The sequence below is a fragment of the Pleuronectes platessa genome, chromosome 3 (genome assembly GCF_947347685.1).
Source record: "Pleuronectes platessa chromosome 3, fPlePla1.1, whole genome shotgun sequence".
NCBI lineage: Eukaryota > Metazoa > Chordata > Actinopteri > Pleuronectiformes > Pleuronectidae > Pleuronectes > Pleuronectes platessa.
In genome coordinates, this window is record NC_070628.1 from 13,203,973 (window position 1) to 13,217,043 (window position 13,071).

Consider the following 13,071-nt stretch of genomic DNA (forward strand, 5'->3'; position numbering starts at 1 on the left):
AATTCCACCAACGAAGAAGACCCGACAGACCGCCGGTACTTATGGGTAGTGACACCTCCATGGTGAAGTGCACTGTAGCTAACACCGAAGAACAACTACATATCCCATATTCCTCCGCGGCAGCCAGTGAACCTCGGTTTGTTTTGAACCATTGAAAGGTGAGGTTGAGTTAATGGTTTTATTCTGGTTAGTCAGATAAATCTCCTGTTTGACTGGGAAGGGATTCTGACGCGAGAAATGATGCTAATAACATTAGCTCCAGTAGCTACATGATACGTCTACGTACGTTTAGGCAGCTGTTACGTTTACGTACAGTTGTCTTCACATTAACGTAAGAGTCCCTGGTTTAATGTTGTTTACATGGAGCCTCTTCCACCACTGGAACTGTCACTGGTGTATTAGGTGGTTAACATGTGGTTGACTCTGGTTTGTGCTTCGTCAGCAAAGACTTTACGTCATTTATTTATTCATTGCATTTGTTTGATTTTTATTTGACAGGGACAGATATCCATTTATCAACAGCACAATGAGAGTTAGCTCAACAGGCACATGTTCTTCTGTTGTCCTTTTTATTAAAATCTGATCGTGAGGTATGTATGGATAAAAAACCTTTGGAGTTTTGATCATATTACAATAAATAATCAAATGAAATCATACGTTTTCCCTCTAAACGATATACGAAGGAGAAAAGTAGTCGCAATTCTGCTGACATAATATGTTGTAAACATGAATAATTGTATTTGAGTGACATTTCAGCTTTTTCAATATTCGCAGTTCAACTAACTTCAGAGTAACTATATCTTTGACTCCCCTGCACAGACGGACACATGATTCATGTATATATACATATATACATATTTTATTGATCCCGAAGGAAATTTAAGAGCACAAAGCTAAAAGATGCTGATTCAACGTAATGGTCAGTCCTGAGGATTCAGAAAGTTCATGTGTTTAACTGTATTTCATTATACTGAGAGTGTTTGTAATTCTTCTTCCTCACATTAGATGCAAGCATACAACGCCAGCATGTTGTGCTGATATGTCTTATCATCCAACCTGTTCCAACATCAACCTTTTTTTTATCGTCTCCACAGTACAAAATTAAATGTAGAGAGTCTGAGCAAAATTCTACAGCTGTTACATCTTTTCTGTGTTATGTTTTGTAAATTTTGTATAAACATCAATTCTTATATGTATGTAAAAGGTTCAGTTGGGCTTTAACTATTTCATATCTTAAAGATGTTTACGTTATTACAATATAAGAAAGCGGTAATACAGTAGCAGTGGATGTGGAGGCCAAGCCAAAATACTGAAGAGGCTTATTGTATTTTGATAACCTTGTGGCGCAAGAATGTATGATTCTTAGTGTTATTTGTGGGAAAGCTTGTTCAAAGTAATTTTTTTTCTTAAATGTAGATTTTATGTACTCGTTGCATGTGATGCAGTTGTGATCATAATGGACTGTCGGGGTACACTGGGGATGCTGCCACTTATATAAATGTGATAGATCTGACTCAAAGCAACAAAGCTGACGAGCTGAGTAACACCCTGAGGCTTTTCAGTCGAGTAAATTAATTAAATATAGATTGATAACTTAGTTTTCAACAATAGTTTGTAAATCTCTAATATTAATTTCTCTTTGTGTGACTGTTTCAGTGATGGAGTTTCCTGAAGATTTCAATCAACTCGAGCTTCTGAACACACATGGACACTTGATCCCCCGTGGAACCAGCAGCCTGTGGACAGGCAGCAATGATGTGGAAGAAGAGGAGGAGGAGGAGGAGGAGGACGAGGAGGAGGATGAAGGGGAACGTAGCGAGGAGTGGTATCTAGGAAAGGAGGAAGCTCTCAAAGACAAACCAGTTGAGCTCATTCTGTGGGCTGCAGAAAACAATCGTGTAAGTGATCAAAACCATTTGATTTGTCATTTAGTCAAACAGGAAGTGGGAATAAACAAAGAGTTAACATTGAAACACACAGACAGACACGAGTGGAGGTGGTGAGTCACAGCGCCGACATACAGTGACAGAAAGTCACATTCACACCTCCGTGCAATTCAGAGTTTCTAATCAACAGGGTTAAATTCACCCGTGGAGAAAGCTCATTTGAATTGAGAGAGAGTTTTTATCAAGAGCGCAGGAATGCTTGTAGTCGTTATTTCAGCTCTTCAGATAATTTCAGTAATTAGCCATTTCAATTTATAGTGCCGTACTATACTTCTGTTAACTGCAATCAACTACAAATTGAAGCATGACACTTGAATGTGTTTCATTTGTACAGTTGACTTGTTCTGAATCCAATGGGCAATCAAAAAAACAAAACTGAAGCGTACCTAATGTTGTAATCCTGAATATACCTCATTTTGTGAATAGAAATAATCAGTGATCATTGCGATTGTACCAAACATTTGATTCTCAGCTTTTCAAATGTGAGGGTTTGCTGCTTGTCCTTTTCTTAATTGAGTTATTGTTTGTTGGATAAAACAACATCAATCTTCTTCTCTATGCAATAATAAATATAGGTGTTTTCACTATTTTCTTCAATAGAATAGTACAAATGATTCATTAAAACAGTACTTTCCATTATATTTTGATCTTAGTTACAGTTGCACAACAGCTCGTTCAGAGAAGCGGTTTGTTCTGCTCAAGGATTTTCTTGAAGAATTAGTTGACTCTCTACATCGTTCACACAATGGACGTCTACAGGGAATGCAAAAGATTCAAAGTGTGAGTCTGTGATGTTGAGGAAATTGTCTATCACCCTAAGTGGATTTTATAATGTATGTGTATCACAATTAAATCACACTTCCAGGAAAATAGAAGAAGTTGACTATCACAAAAACCTCCGATGGTAGACAAATGTAGCTTGTCTGCCGTATATATATACAGCATTGTGATATCACACATTTATACAATAAAGTTTCCACATAAAATCTGGCTAAAAATGCCAATTGTGTATAATAATGTAGCCTTGTATTGGAACATATGCTACTCTATACTAGGACTGGTGAAAGCCGTAGTAAGAGCTGACCATTTGTGAATCAGAAAGACAAAGTGTATTGTGAGTAAAAAAAAAGGCTACATTGAAAACAGTTTAATCATAAGAATAAACGGTGCAGCGCTCATTTTCTGACCAACTGTCCTCTAACATAATGAAAAACAAAGCACCCTGTGTGGAATTGAACACTGTCTTCATTGGGGACAAGGTCAACCTCAATTTAATTAAATCGCAGTTCCCTGCGTACGCAACCTATTTCCATGTAATTATTTTCCTCAACGTGCAAAACAAATATATATTTTATGTTGATAAATCTCTAAAGAATTTGAAGTTACTCATTAATCTCTCTGCTTCATTTTCTGTCAAAGTATTTCATCTTTGATAAGTGTTTGGGACTAGATATTACATTTGTGTCCCTTTTACAATCTTGTATTCAACATCTCTCACCAAACACACTTGTTATTTCTTGAACGTATTAAAGCCCCCGCATGTTTCTTCTCTATCCTGAACACAAGGGTAGTCATCACATCTGACCTAAGACTTTACTGTTTTCACATGATGTACGACACTGACTCTCCATTCAGCAGACATCACATCTGTCGTGCGCTGGTATGTCTGTGTGTGTGTGTCCTTCAGGCCATAGGAGTGAAGCACAAGGTACAAACAATAGTGAGACCTAGTTACCAAACATTCCTCTAGTCTAAAGCCTCTAATGAAGATATGCTTTTCACCCCTATTTGTTTGTTGTCTGGTTCATATGGTTCTTAGTCTGTTAGTTAGCGAGATCCAGGAATATTTGTTTATTTTTCTTGCACATAATGAAAACGTTTTCACCATTTTCCACGGGAATAATTCATCGATCTTGATGAAACAAATCAGGCAGGGAACAGATTTCAATGAGTGTGTAATATTTGCTGCAGCTTGTTTGAATTTAAGGGACGGCTGGGCCATTTTGGAGATATGTGCTTTCTTAATGCCATTCCAGTTTATTAATTGATCAACAATTTTCCTTCAGACTGTTGTACTTATTTACACAGATAAATTGTGAGCATGCGCCCACTGTGTTTTTGAGAATAGCAGCTCGTGCAGCGTGTAATGTTTAATTTACAAAGAGATAAAAACTACCCTCATGTATGGCATCTACAAACTCTTGGTTTGTAATTTCCTTCTCTATGTTTTATTAATTTATTTTCCTCCCAGCTTTCACCCATCCACAGATTATTATCGGCTGATCCACTGCTGGTGCACTGCTGTGATGCGGACGGGTACACTCCCCTGCACCGTGCAGCCTACAGCGGCCATGTGGAGGTTGTTTCTGCTTTACTCGCTGCCGGCTCCAGGGTTGACCCCCGCACCATCGATGGCTGGACGCCCCTTCACAGCGCCTGCTGGTGGAGCCGCGTCACCGTGGGGAGTCTCCTCCTGCAGCGAGGGGCCGAGCTGAACGCTCAGACCAATGGCGGGCTCACGCCACTACACCTGGCCGCTTCACACGCCAGCTCCTCAAAGACAGACTCCGCCCAGACGCTGGAGCTGCTGCTGTCCCACAGACACCTGAAGCCGGGGCTTCTCAGCAGCACCGGGGAGACGGCCAGTGAGGTGGCCCGCCGCAGTGGCCCGCATCACTTCCTGTTTGAGATTGTAGAGGACTGTGTCAATGTGGTACCAGACGCGTGAACAAGTGCACGTAGAGTCTCACATTTACTTCCCTATGTTCTCAATCTGGACAGCAGCTACGTTATCGACCAATCTACACAATTATTAACTGTTGAATCTTTTCATCTATTACAAATATTGTTACTTCAGACCAACAGTCCGGATGTTCAGCTTATTGTCTTTTAGGACAGAAAGGCACAAAGTCAGTTCATCTAAGAAGCTGAAACCGGCGAACGACCTTCCCTTGGACTTAACTCAATACATCTTTGCTGATGTTCATGGTTATCATAATATCATAAGGCTGTCTCTTTGTTTTATTCTTTCCCCTGTACGTCTCAAATTTGGCCATTTTATGCTTGAAGAACAACTTAATAACGGATTAATTACCCAAAATTTGTTGTCTAATGTTCTGTCAGTGAACTAAGTGATTATTGTTTTCAACCTCTCCGCCTGAGTTCATGGTCACTGTGAGTTTGTTCTATAACCTTCAACAGAAATCACTATTTTGATCTCACAATCGACACAACTGACATCAAACTGTCTATTTAAAGTAGTTTCTATTGTCGGAAACAGATTAACGCGACCTCTGACTTTTTTTCTTGCACTCTGCCTCAAAAGCATCGTGGCAACATTAAAATGTCAATGAATACAACCTCTTGTCATCGCATCTTTTCGTGAAGCTTGAAATCTTAACGCAAAGCATGTTGCAGGGTGATGTCCAAGGACAGCTCTGATAGATGAGTACTGGCTCTTCATGATTTCCACTTGACTACAGAATGCACTTCGACAGTCAACAACTCGCAGTTTACAAATACATAGTCATGAGGCCCTGCAGCTTTTTCCTGAAGATTTACATCAAGGGCAGAGATAATTGACATGAGGTTTTTCTCTTTCCCATAGGCATGGTCACTCGGAGCTGTTGATTGTGACTCATGTATCATCAGAATTTACAGTATCCTCCAGTAAGCCCCAGGCCTGTAACAGCTAATAGTGCCATGTTGTAGTGAAAACTTCAGAGTCTTAAAAGTCAGGTTCCAATATGAAACCTTAGCTGAGAGTAAAGTGGAATAGAGACAATCATCCCCTCCTGCAGGGAAAATTCCCGTCTCCACTCCAACTTCTCTCGGTGTTGATGCTTAACATACATTTACAGGGAACACCTGCTGTCAAGCTACAAGCTTCTTGTTTTTAAGAGGTGAAGTTACATCAGAGCATGAAATGAACCTTGATTGTAAGGTTTCAGGCAGCAGATTATAGAGAACACATTTTCAACAACAAGAGTTTGAGGTAGTACATAAGGAAGGACGTGTAATTGAGACGCGTAAGGTGAGAAAATGAGTTTTTCTCCAAATCCCATAATTTACTATCATTTGCCATCTCCTAGAAAGTTAGTAATTCTCAAGGAGGGTTTGGTAATCCACAGATAACTTGCAGCTACTTTCAAGGCAATTGGGGAGTGTTCAACATACTTTCAGACAAAACCATCGACAAACCGCCACACCGCTAAACCCGCATCCTCAGAGAAACAATTTCAAAGCCTCAGGTATGTAACTGCAGAGGCTCCATCACGTCGACGTTCTGACTCAGCTGCAGAGTTGGGATGAGGCGGTGATGAGGTTCTCAGTATTTAAGCAGTTATTAAGTGCAGGTGAAAATGGTCCATAAGTGGTTTAACATTTAATCAGTGAGGGGGCTGGTGATTCTGTGCCCCAGCCTTCTCAAACGAATCCTAGTCACTGTGGTTTCAACTTGATCGGGCCACGTGGTTTGTCAGCTGCAGCATCCCAGCTCGTGAAAAACGAAATGTCAACGTTATTACGTTTCTCACAAATGCGTTCAGGTAAAGTGAAGAATCAAACATAGGTTGAAAACCTATGACTGCTGTCAGTTCATGTGTGTGATGATTGGGTTTATTCTCGAGATAACGTGTTTAGCATGTTGAACTTTCCCACGTACAAAAAAACGTGCTGAATCTGTTTTAACACGTTTCCAATGACACAACGGTAACATCATGCTGTGTTGAATCTTTTAAGTTAGTTTGTGTTACGAAAACATCCTTCTCACCGTGTGGTCTTTACAGTCTCCACCTGGAGGTCACCACATGATGGAAGTCATATATATATACTGTATATATATATATATATATATAATATAAAGAAGGTTTTGTTTTCATCTCCATCTGTCTGTTTGTCTGCAGGATCACACAAAAACGACTGAAATGTGGGGCCTGATCCAGAACAGAACCCATTAGGTTCTGATAAACAGGCGCATCCAGGACCTGTTTGTACGACTCTTTAACATCGAGAGATCGGCCATTAGCTTTGACTAAAGTATGTTCATTCTGAACATCCGACCAGCTTCTCAATGTAGCTTCATTTGTGCATTGAGTTCAGTTGTGGATCACGGATTATTCTATACTTTGACACAGACGAGCAAATGATATGACCAACATCCATGCACAGGTCTTGATTCAGTAAACCATTCCTTGTTTACTGTTAGCTATGCAGCTTTCAACAACATATTTTGAAACTTGTTTCTTGTTCAAGCACATAGTGTTTTTCAAAAAATGCTTAGAAAATACAAAGTTTTGAACAAATTGTCAGATTTAATGAGAGGCTTGTTAGTAAATGACGCACTTCAGGAGCTTCTCAAATTTGGAAGATACCCGTCTTAGAAACAATTCCCTGCATCACACACTGTCTCTCTTCTAGGTGTCAAAGACTCGAAACAAACCAGCATGTTGAATATCCTCGTTTATCCATAAAATTTATAAGCAGTTTGATTATTTTTTGTCCCATAAGTAGCATCACTGAATATGTTAGAAGTTGTGTAATAGATTCAGAATAAACAACAAGCATAACTTACTTGTTTTAGTCTTTAAAAATGAGAGAGCAGCCAATTACTTCAGCAGTTTTTATAGATTTATGAACTACAGGGCGTTTGTTAATAATGATGATTTCATTGGAAACCTCAAGGCATTAATTCTGATTAACATATATGAATAGGGAAAAGATTTAAGGTCAAACAAACAGGTGATCTGACTGTCGAGCAGAGCAGTTTTTCAATGTAGTGAAATATTCAGTAACACAAACAAGGATGTGGCACATCTGCACCAATCATTTTTACAAGGAATAGCTCTGGAGGTTTTTCATAACATCACTGTGCGGAATACTTAGACAGGTTGTTTTTTTTACAGCAGGTATCATAATTTAGTGAAGCAAGATGGAGAATGAAGTTCATTGTGTGTGTAAATAAGCTTCGTTTTCACAGTGAGACGAGGCTCTGCTCAAGGTTCCTCCCTAACCTAGGACATCTTAATTTGACAAATCCAACACAACTGCATCGCACAGTCTTTATTCGCAATGTGTCAGCTGATCGTTTGATATATGTTGATAAGGACTGTGAGTTGTTCAACAAAAGTAGAATTTGAGTTCATGTTAATTACTCCTACTGAGTTTATGCTGTGTGTTAACAGGCTACACACTTTAAACTTAAGGAAACCAGTAATGTTTTTTTGCTCTGTTTTTGGTCTCCACCACCTCTGAAGGGAAATACAGGGATATGCTACCGGAGGATTGATCCCACTGATTTAGCTGATGTCCTGACTTTTCAGCAAACATCAACATGAGGAGATTTCTCTTTATTCAGTTGTGAAATATATCCACATATATTTGCACTCATGGTCACCAGAGAATGAATCGTAATAACTTTGGTGATCCTGAAAACCTTTGACTGGATTGCTATGAGATTTGGAACAAACTTTTTATTTATTGAAAGAATATTATAATAAATAGAAAATATGCTTTTTTAATCCTAATTACAGACGTTAGCCCCCTACCAAGCTGAATGAATAAGCTGAACAAAGCAAACTGCTTGCTAAACTTTTGGTCATTATGAGCTTGATATCATGCCAACCGATGAGAAACATCTTTCTACAAGCCAGTCTTGTAGGCACAAATCAAATGTGTAACTGAGGCACGTGTACATTTGAATGGCATGCATTTCAATAGAATACTTTCCGAATGAAGACGGATGACGCGTCTCCATTTCCTCTCTTTCTGCAAAAACGATACAACCTCCAGTTGTCTTGTGCTTCTGACCTCACTTGGTGCCAGAGTCTGCGTTGTAGTGATCGTGGTGTGGAGCCACGTTGTCAAGGTTCCTGCTGATACGCGCTGATACACTGGTCAATCAGGATCACCCGGTTTTTATAGCATCAAATAACTAATTTAAACCAAATTCCCTGGAGAAATGTTCATCTGAACAAACATTGGTGTGATAAGAAATACCAAAAAAAACGCAAATCTTCAGGAATGATGTGTTCAACGTGTACTTTTACCTTTTGGTTTGTTCCATGTTAAATTCACTAACGTGGAGGCAGGGTTTATGACCTATACTACAGCCAGCCACCAGGGGGCCATAACGATGATTTGTCTTTAATTTTGGGAAACAGACATGTCGTCCATCTTTAGCCCTAATGATGATTATCACTCATGTAGAAAGCATCATGGTTCTGTGCAGGTGAGGAAAAAAAATCTAAGTAACCAAAGATCATTTGATCAAAACCATAGAGAGGGTCCTTGTGTTTCAGGTTTGTATTTCCTCATCATCCAGATCAGAGCCTGAGCGGTTATCGGTCAGTGAAGCACAGCCGCTCTGACACTCTTGAAACTGGGAGAAAAGAACATGAACCTTCTCTTCTTTGCAGTTATTCCAATACAGTTTTTAAATAATGTTTTATGGATTTTATCATCACTCTGCCGTTGATTTGTTTTCCGGGATCAGGCGAAACCATGTGAAGTGTCTCTGATCGTCCTTGGGGATCCAGCCAGAGATGAGGTTGAAAAGTTATTAATTGTGACGGACAGATGATGGAAGAGTCTCGTTAATCAACCACCAAATTATTTCAAATGACGAGATAAAAACCTTTCATTTACGAAAAGAGGTGAATCAGTTAAACATGATGAAGTGGACGTTTTTTAAAAATCCAATTCAACCAGGGAACCTCTGTGACATAGTTTGACATTTTGTCAAATCGATTTTCTTTGTTGTTGAGCGTTAGATCTTTACCACTCTCATGTCTGAACATATGAAGCTGGAGCCAGTGGCCGAATAGCTTAGCTTAGCCTAGCTTAGCATGGCCACTGAAAGTAGCAGATGTAAGTGATCCATGCTCTGTCCAATTTACAGTTTGAATGCCTCTGTGCCTCCCATTTATTTTGAGCTGATATAACACAGTGACACCTTGAGGGAATTTCGCCTTCTTGGCGTCTGGACTGGTTGTTTGAGGCAAACAAGTGCAAGGTGGTGGCTGTAGTTTTTTATCTGTCGTGCAGCTGACCCATCGGCCCATTTACTTTACTTAGGATCACAGATATAGACGAAGCCCCTGCATATATCTAAGTGGAGAGATGCCCCTGACAAGTTCATCACTAAATCTAAACAACACTAACGGATGAAACCTTTAGGAGGTTTCAGTCTTTGTGTTTGGATTTACTGACATGAACAAGGGATAGAACTTGCAATGTTTTCAAGCATTAGACTCCAATTCCCTTCCTGTCGGGCTTTTCAAATCAAGGAAATTAGTTTTGTGAGAGGTCAGCGGTAAATAATGAAAAATCTTAACACCACAATGGAGTAGTGTCACACTGCGGACCAAACGTCCTCAGTAGAGGAATCATATTCTCCTTCTCACCGTGTGGTCTTTACAGTCTCCACCTGGAGGTCACCACATGATGGAAGTCATACATATATATATATATATATATATATATATATATATAATATAAAGAAGGTTTTGTTCACCATCTGTCTGTTTGTCTGCAGGATCACACAAAAACGACTGAAATGTTTTCAACTATCTGAATAACAGCTGCATGTTTTTGATAACAGAGATATTTTCTTATTACTTGGAGAAGATGAAATGTATTTCTAATCGAAGCAACTAGATAAACTACAAATATTACTCTGTTGGTGAGTAACAGTATTTCCTTCAGGGTTTGGAAAGTATTTATACAGCTCTTTGTTTTAGTCTTATTGACCACAGAGGACGAGTCACATTCCCCCACTCACATCCACATCCACACAGCGCTGCTCTCCACTGTCAGCAGTCATCAGGGGCTCAGTATCGTATTACATGTGGTACAAACAGTCATGGTCCTCTGAGGATTGATCCTGCTGATTGTGTTGATGTCCTGACTTTTCAACAAACATCAACATGAGGAGATTTCTCTTTATTCAGTTGTGAGATATATCCACATATATTTGCACTCATGGTCACCAGAGAATGAATCGTAATAACTTTGGTGATCCTGAAAACCTTTGACTGGATTGCTATGAGATTTGGAACAAACTTTTTATTTATTGAAAAAATATCATTATACAAACAAAATATGCTTTTTTAATCCTAATTACAGATGTTAGCACCCTCCCAAGCTGAATGAATACGCTAAACAAAGCAAACTGCTTGCTAAACTTTTGGTCATTATGAGCTTGATATCATGGAAACAGATGAGATACATCTTTCTACAAATCCGTCTCAAATGTGTAACTGAGACACATGTACATTATTTTTAATTTGCTGTAAAATCTGTGCGGCATGGTGGTATCATAGGTTCCGGCATTTCTGTATGGTATTCTCTGATGGATCTTCCTCCCACAGACCAAAGACATGCAGGTTTGTTCAATTGGAACCTGAACTGCCCGTTGCATGGATGGTTGCTTTTGTCTATGTGTCAGCCCTGAGATGGAGAGACCATGCACTCCGCTTCCCATCCACTGGTGGGGATTGGCTGCAGCTCCCATGCATCCAGCAGAGGATGTGTGCTGTAGATAATGAGCAGATGGATTTTAAACCATCAGGAATTCTGCACATAACATGCATGGGGCGTTACATCTCTGGTGCACTCAGAGAGAATCACTCAGAAAGATTAGAACAGAGGACATCCACATAAATTGCCACATGCTTGTAAAACGTGTCCCTGGCCTCCGACACGTTCGCTTCCCACCTGGGTTCAGAGGTTTGTACAGTCACTCATTCAACGCTGACAACAGCTAAAGGAAAGTCCGGATTCTGTGAATGCCTTGGTCGAAGTGTGCTTCCTGTTTTGACCTTTGGCCCCAGATAGAGTTATTCTTTATTATATTGGGTCCCTGTGTCCCCTGCATCCTGGATATGCTCTGGGTGTGCTCTGGTGGATTTATGATGATAAATGCCCTGGATTTCTATAGAAGACGATTCAAAAGCATTCCAAAGAGCTTTAAAATGACTCCAATTACCCACACACGCTCCCAGTGTGTTTCCTGTTTGAAGTGCAGCTACTTTTAAATCCCAATCTCTGAAAGCTTAAACACATAACTGGTCTGCTGCTCTTTGTTCACCGGTCCTCCTCTGTGATTGCTTTATTTATTTATTTCTGAAGTAAAATTACCTCAACTTCTCAGTGTGATGCATTAAGAATCTTCTTCAAAATGTCAAGTTCTGTGAAAGGTACAACTCAGCCCGTTATTTGTGCGGCCAATCGGGGGAATGTCAATCGATATACACTCTGAATTGCTTAAATACAATTTGAACTATGATAGATTATGATGAGAGGACGGCCCACAGTGTTCCTTTACCACCATCTACTGGACACAGTGAAAAACAACAATTCGTTTGTGACAATGAAATCTCTCAGTAGCTAAAACTATAAACACTAGAGTGTGGATCCCCAACATCTAATGAGGAGAATGACAGGACTCTCTTCAAAACCTTCTGATTGTGTTCCCATCTACAAAACTCTTACGATGAAAGGATGACACCGTCTATAGCTAGAGCGCTGACAGTTCTCAGAGTTTGATCCCAAACACATTCAACAATAATGTTGAGTTTACGTCTGTTTTCCCCTCGTTACCTAGCGTTAAGAGAAATAAGAGAAAGCGACAACATATCACTAATTAAAACTGCAAATAAGAAAAAACAACAGCAATAACTTCTAATGGAAACGGTGGGTACCTGCTATCTACAAGGCTTGTAGTGACATGATTTGTTGTGTTTTCACATTTGTTGTGGTATTTATTTGCCACTGTGTTTAAAATTTTGTGTTTTGTATTTTTGTTTTCATATTTGCCGTTGTGTTTTCTCATTGGTCATTTTGTGTTGTGACTTGTAGTGACTGACAGACTATACGTATTGTTCCCGATACCATTTCATAGTTAAATCAAGTCTGTATTTTAAGAGATCCTGTCTTTATATCTTCAGATCATATTGCGTGATTGATAACAGGTTTTGAAAACGGGAGATTATTTTGTGGCATTTGAAAAGTTTTACAGAACAATGACAAATCTGCCCTGTGCTGCCGTCGCTGATTTTTATTAGCGTAGTACTTTTTCACACTGATCTCTCCAAACTGTACATGCTGTATGAACCAACACTCCCAT

At 39.5% G+C, this 13,071-nt stretch overlaps 1 protein-coding gene across 2 annotated transcripts; it reads left to right on the forward strand.

Annotated features, from left to right (window-relative positions):
• Positions 1-14: 14 nt before the first annotated feature.
• On the forward strand, positions 15-5,305 carry ankrd49 (ankyrin repeat domain 49). 2 transcript variants are annotated; one of them, XM_053419479.1, is made up of 3 exons: positions 15-158; positions 1,657-1,898; positions 4,198-5,305. In XM_053419479.1, exons 2-3 carry the CDS (start codon positions 1,659-1,661, stop codon positions 4,672-4,674), a joined length of 717 nt encoding a protein of 238 aa, XP_053275454.1. In that variant the 5' UTR covers positions 15-158; positions 1,657-1,658; the 3' UTR covers positions 4,675-5,305. The 2 variants fall into 2 exon arrangements, with proteins under 2 accessions (XP_053275454.1, XP_053275455.1); XM_053419480.1 differs by lacking the exon at positions 15-158 and adding an exon at positions 165-331.
• The last annotated feature ends 7,766 nt before the right edge of the window (positions 5,306-13,071 follow it).

Excerpts from the sequence above, each read along its gene's own strand:
- ankrd49 (XM_053419479.1), top strand. The coding sequence starts at position 1,659 with ATGGAGTTTCCTGAAGATTTCAATCAACTCGAGCTTCTGAACACACAT. Across the intron at positions 1,899-4,197 it reads GGGCTGCAGAAAACAATCGT|CTTTCACCCATCCACAGATT; the intron begins GTAAGTGATCAA and ends TTTTCCTCCCAG.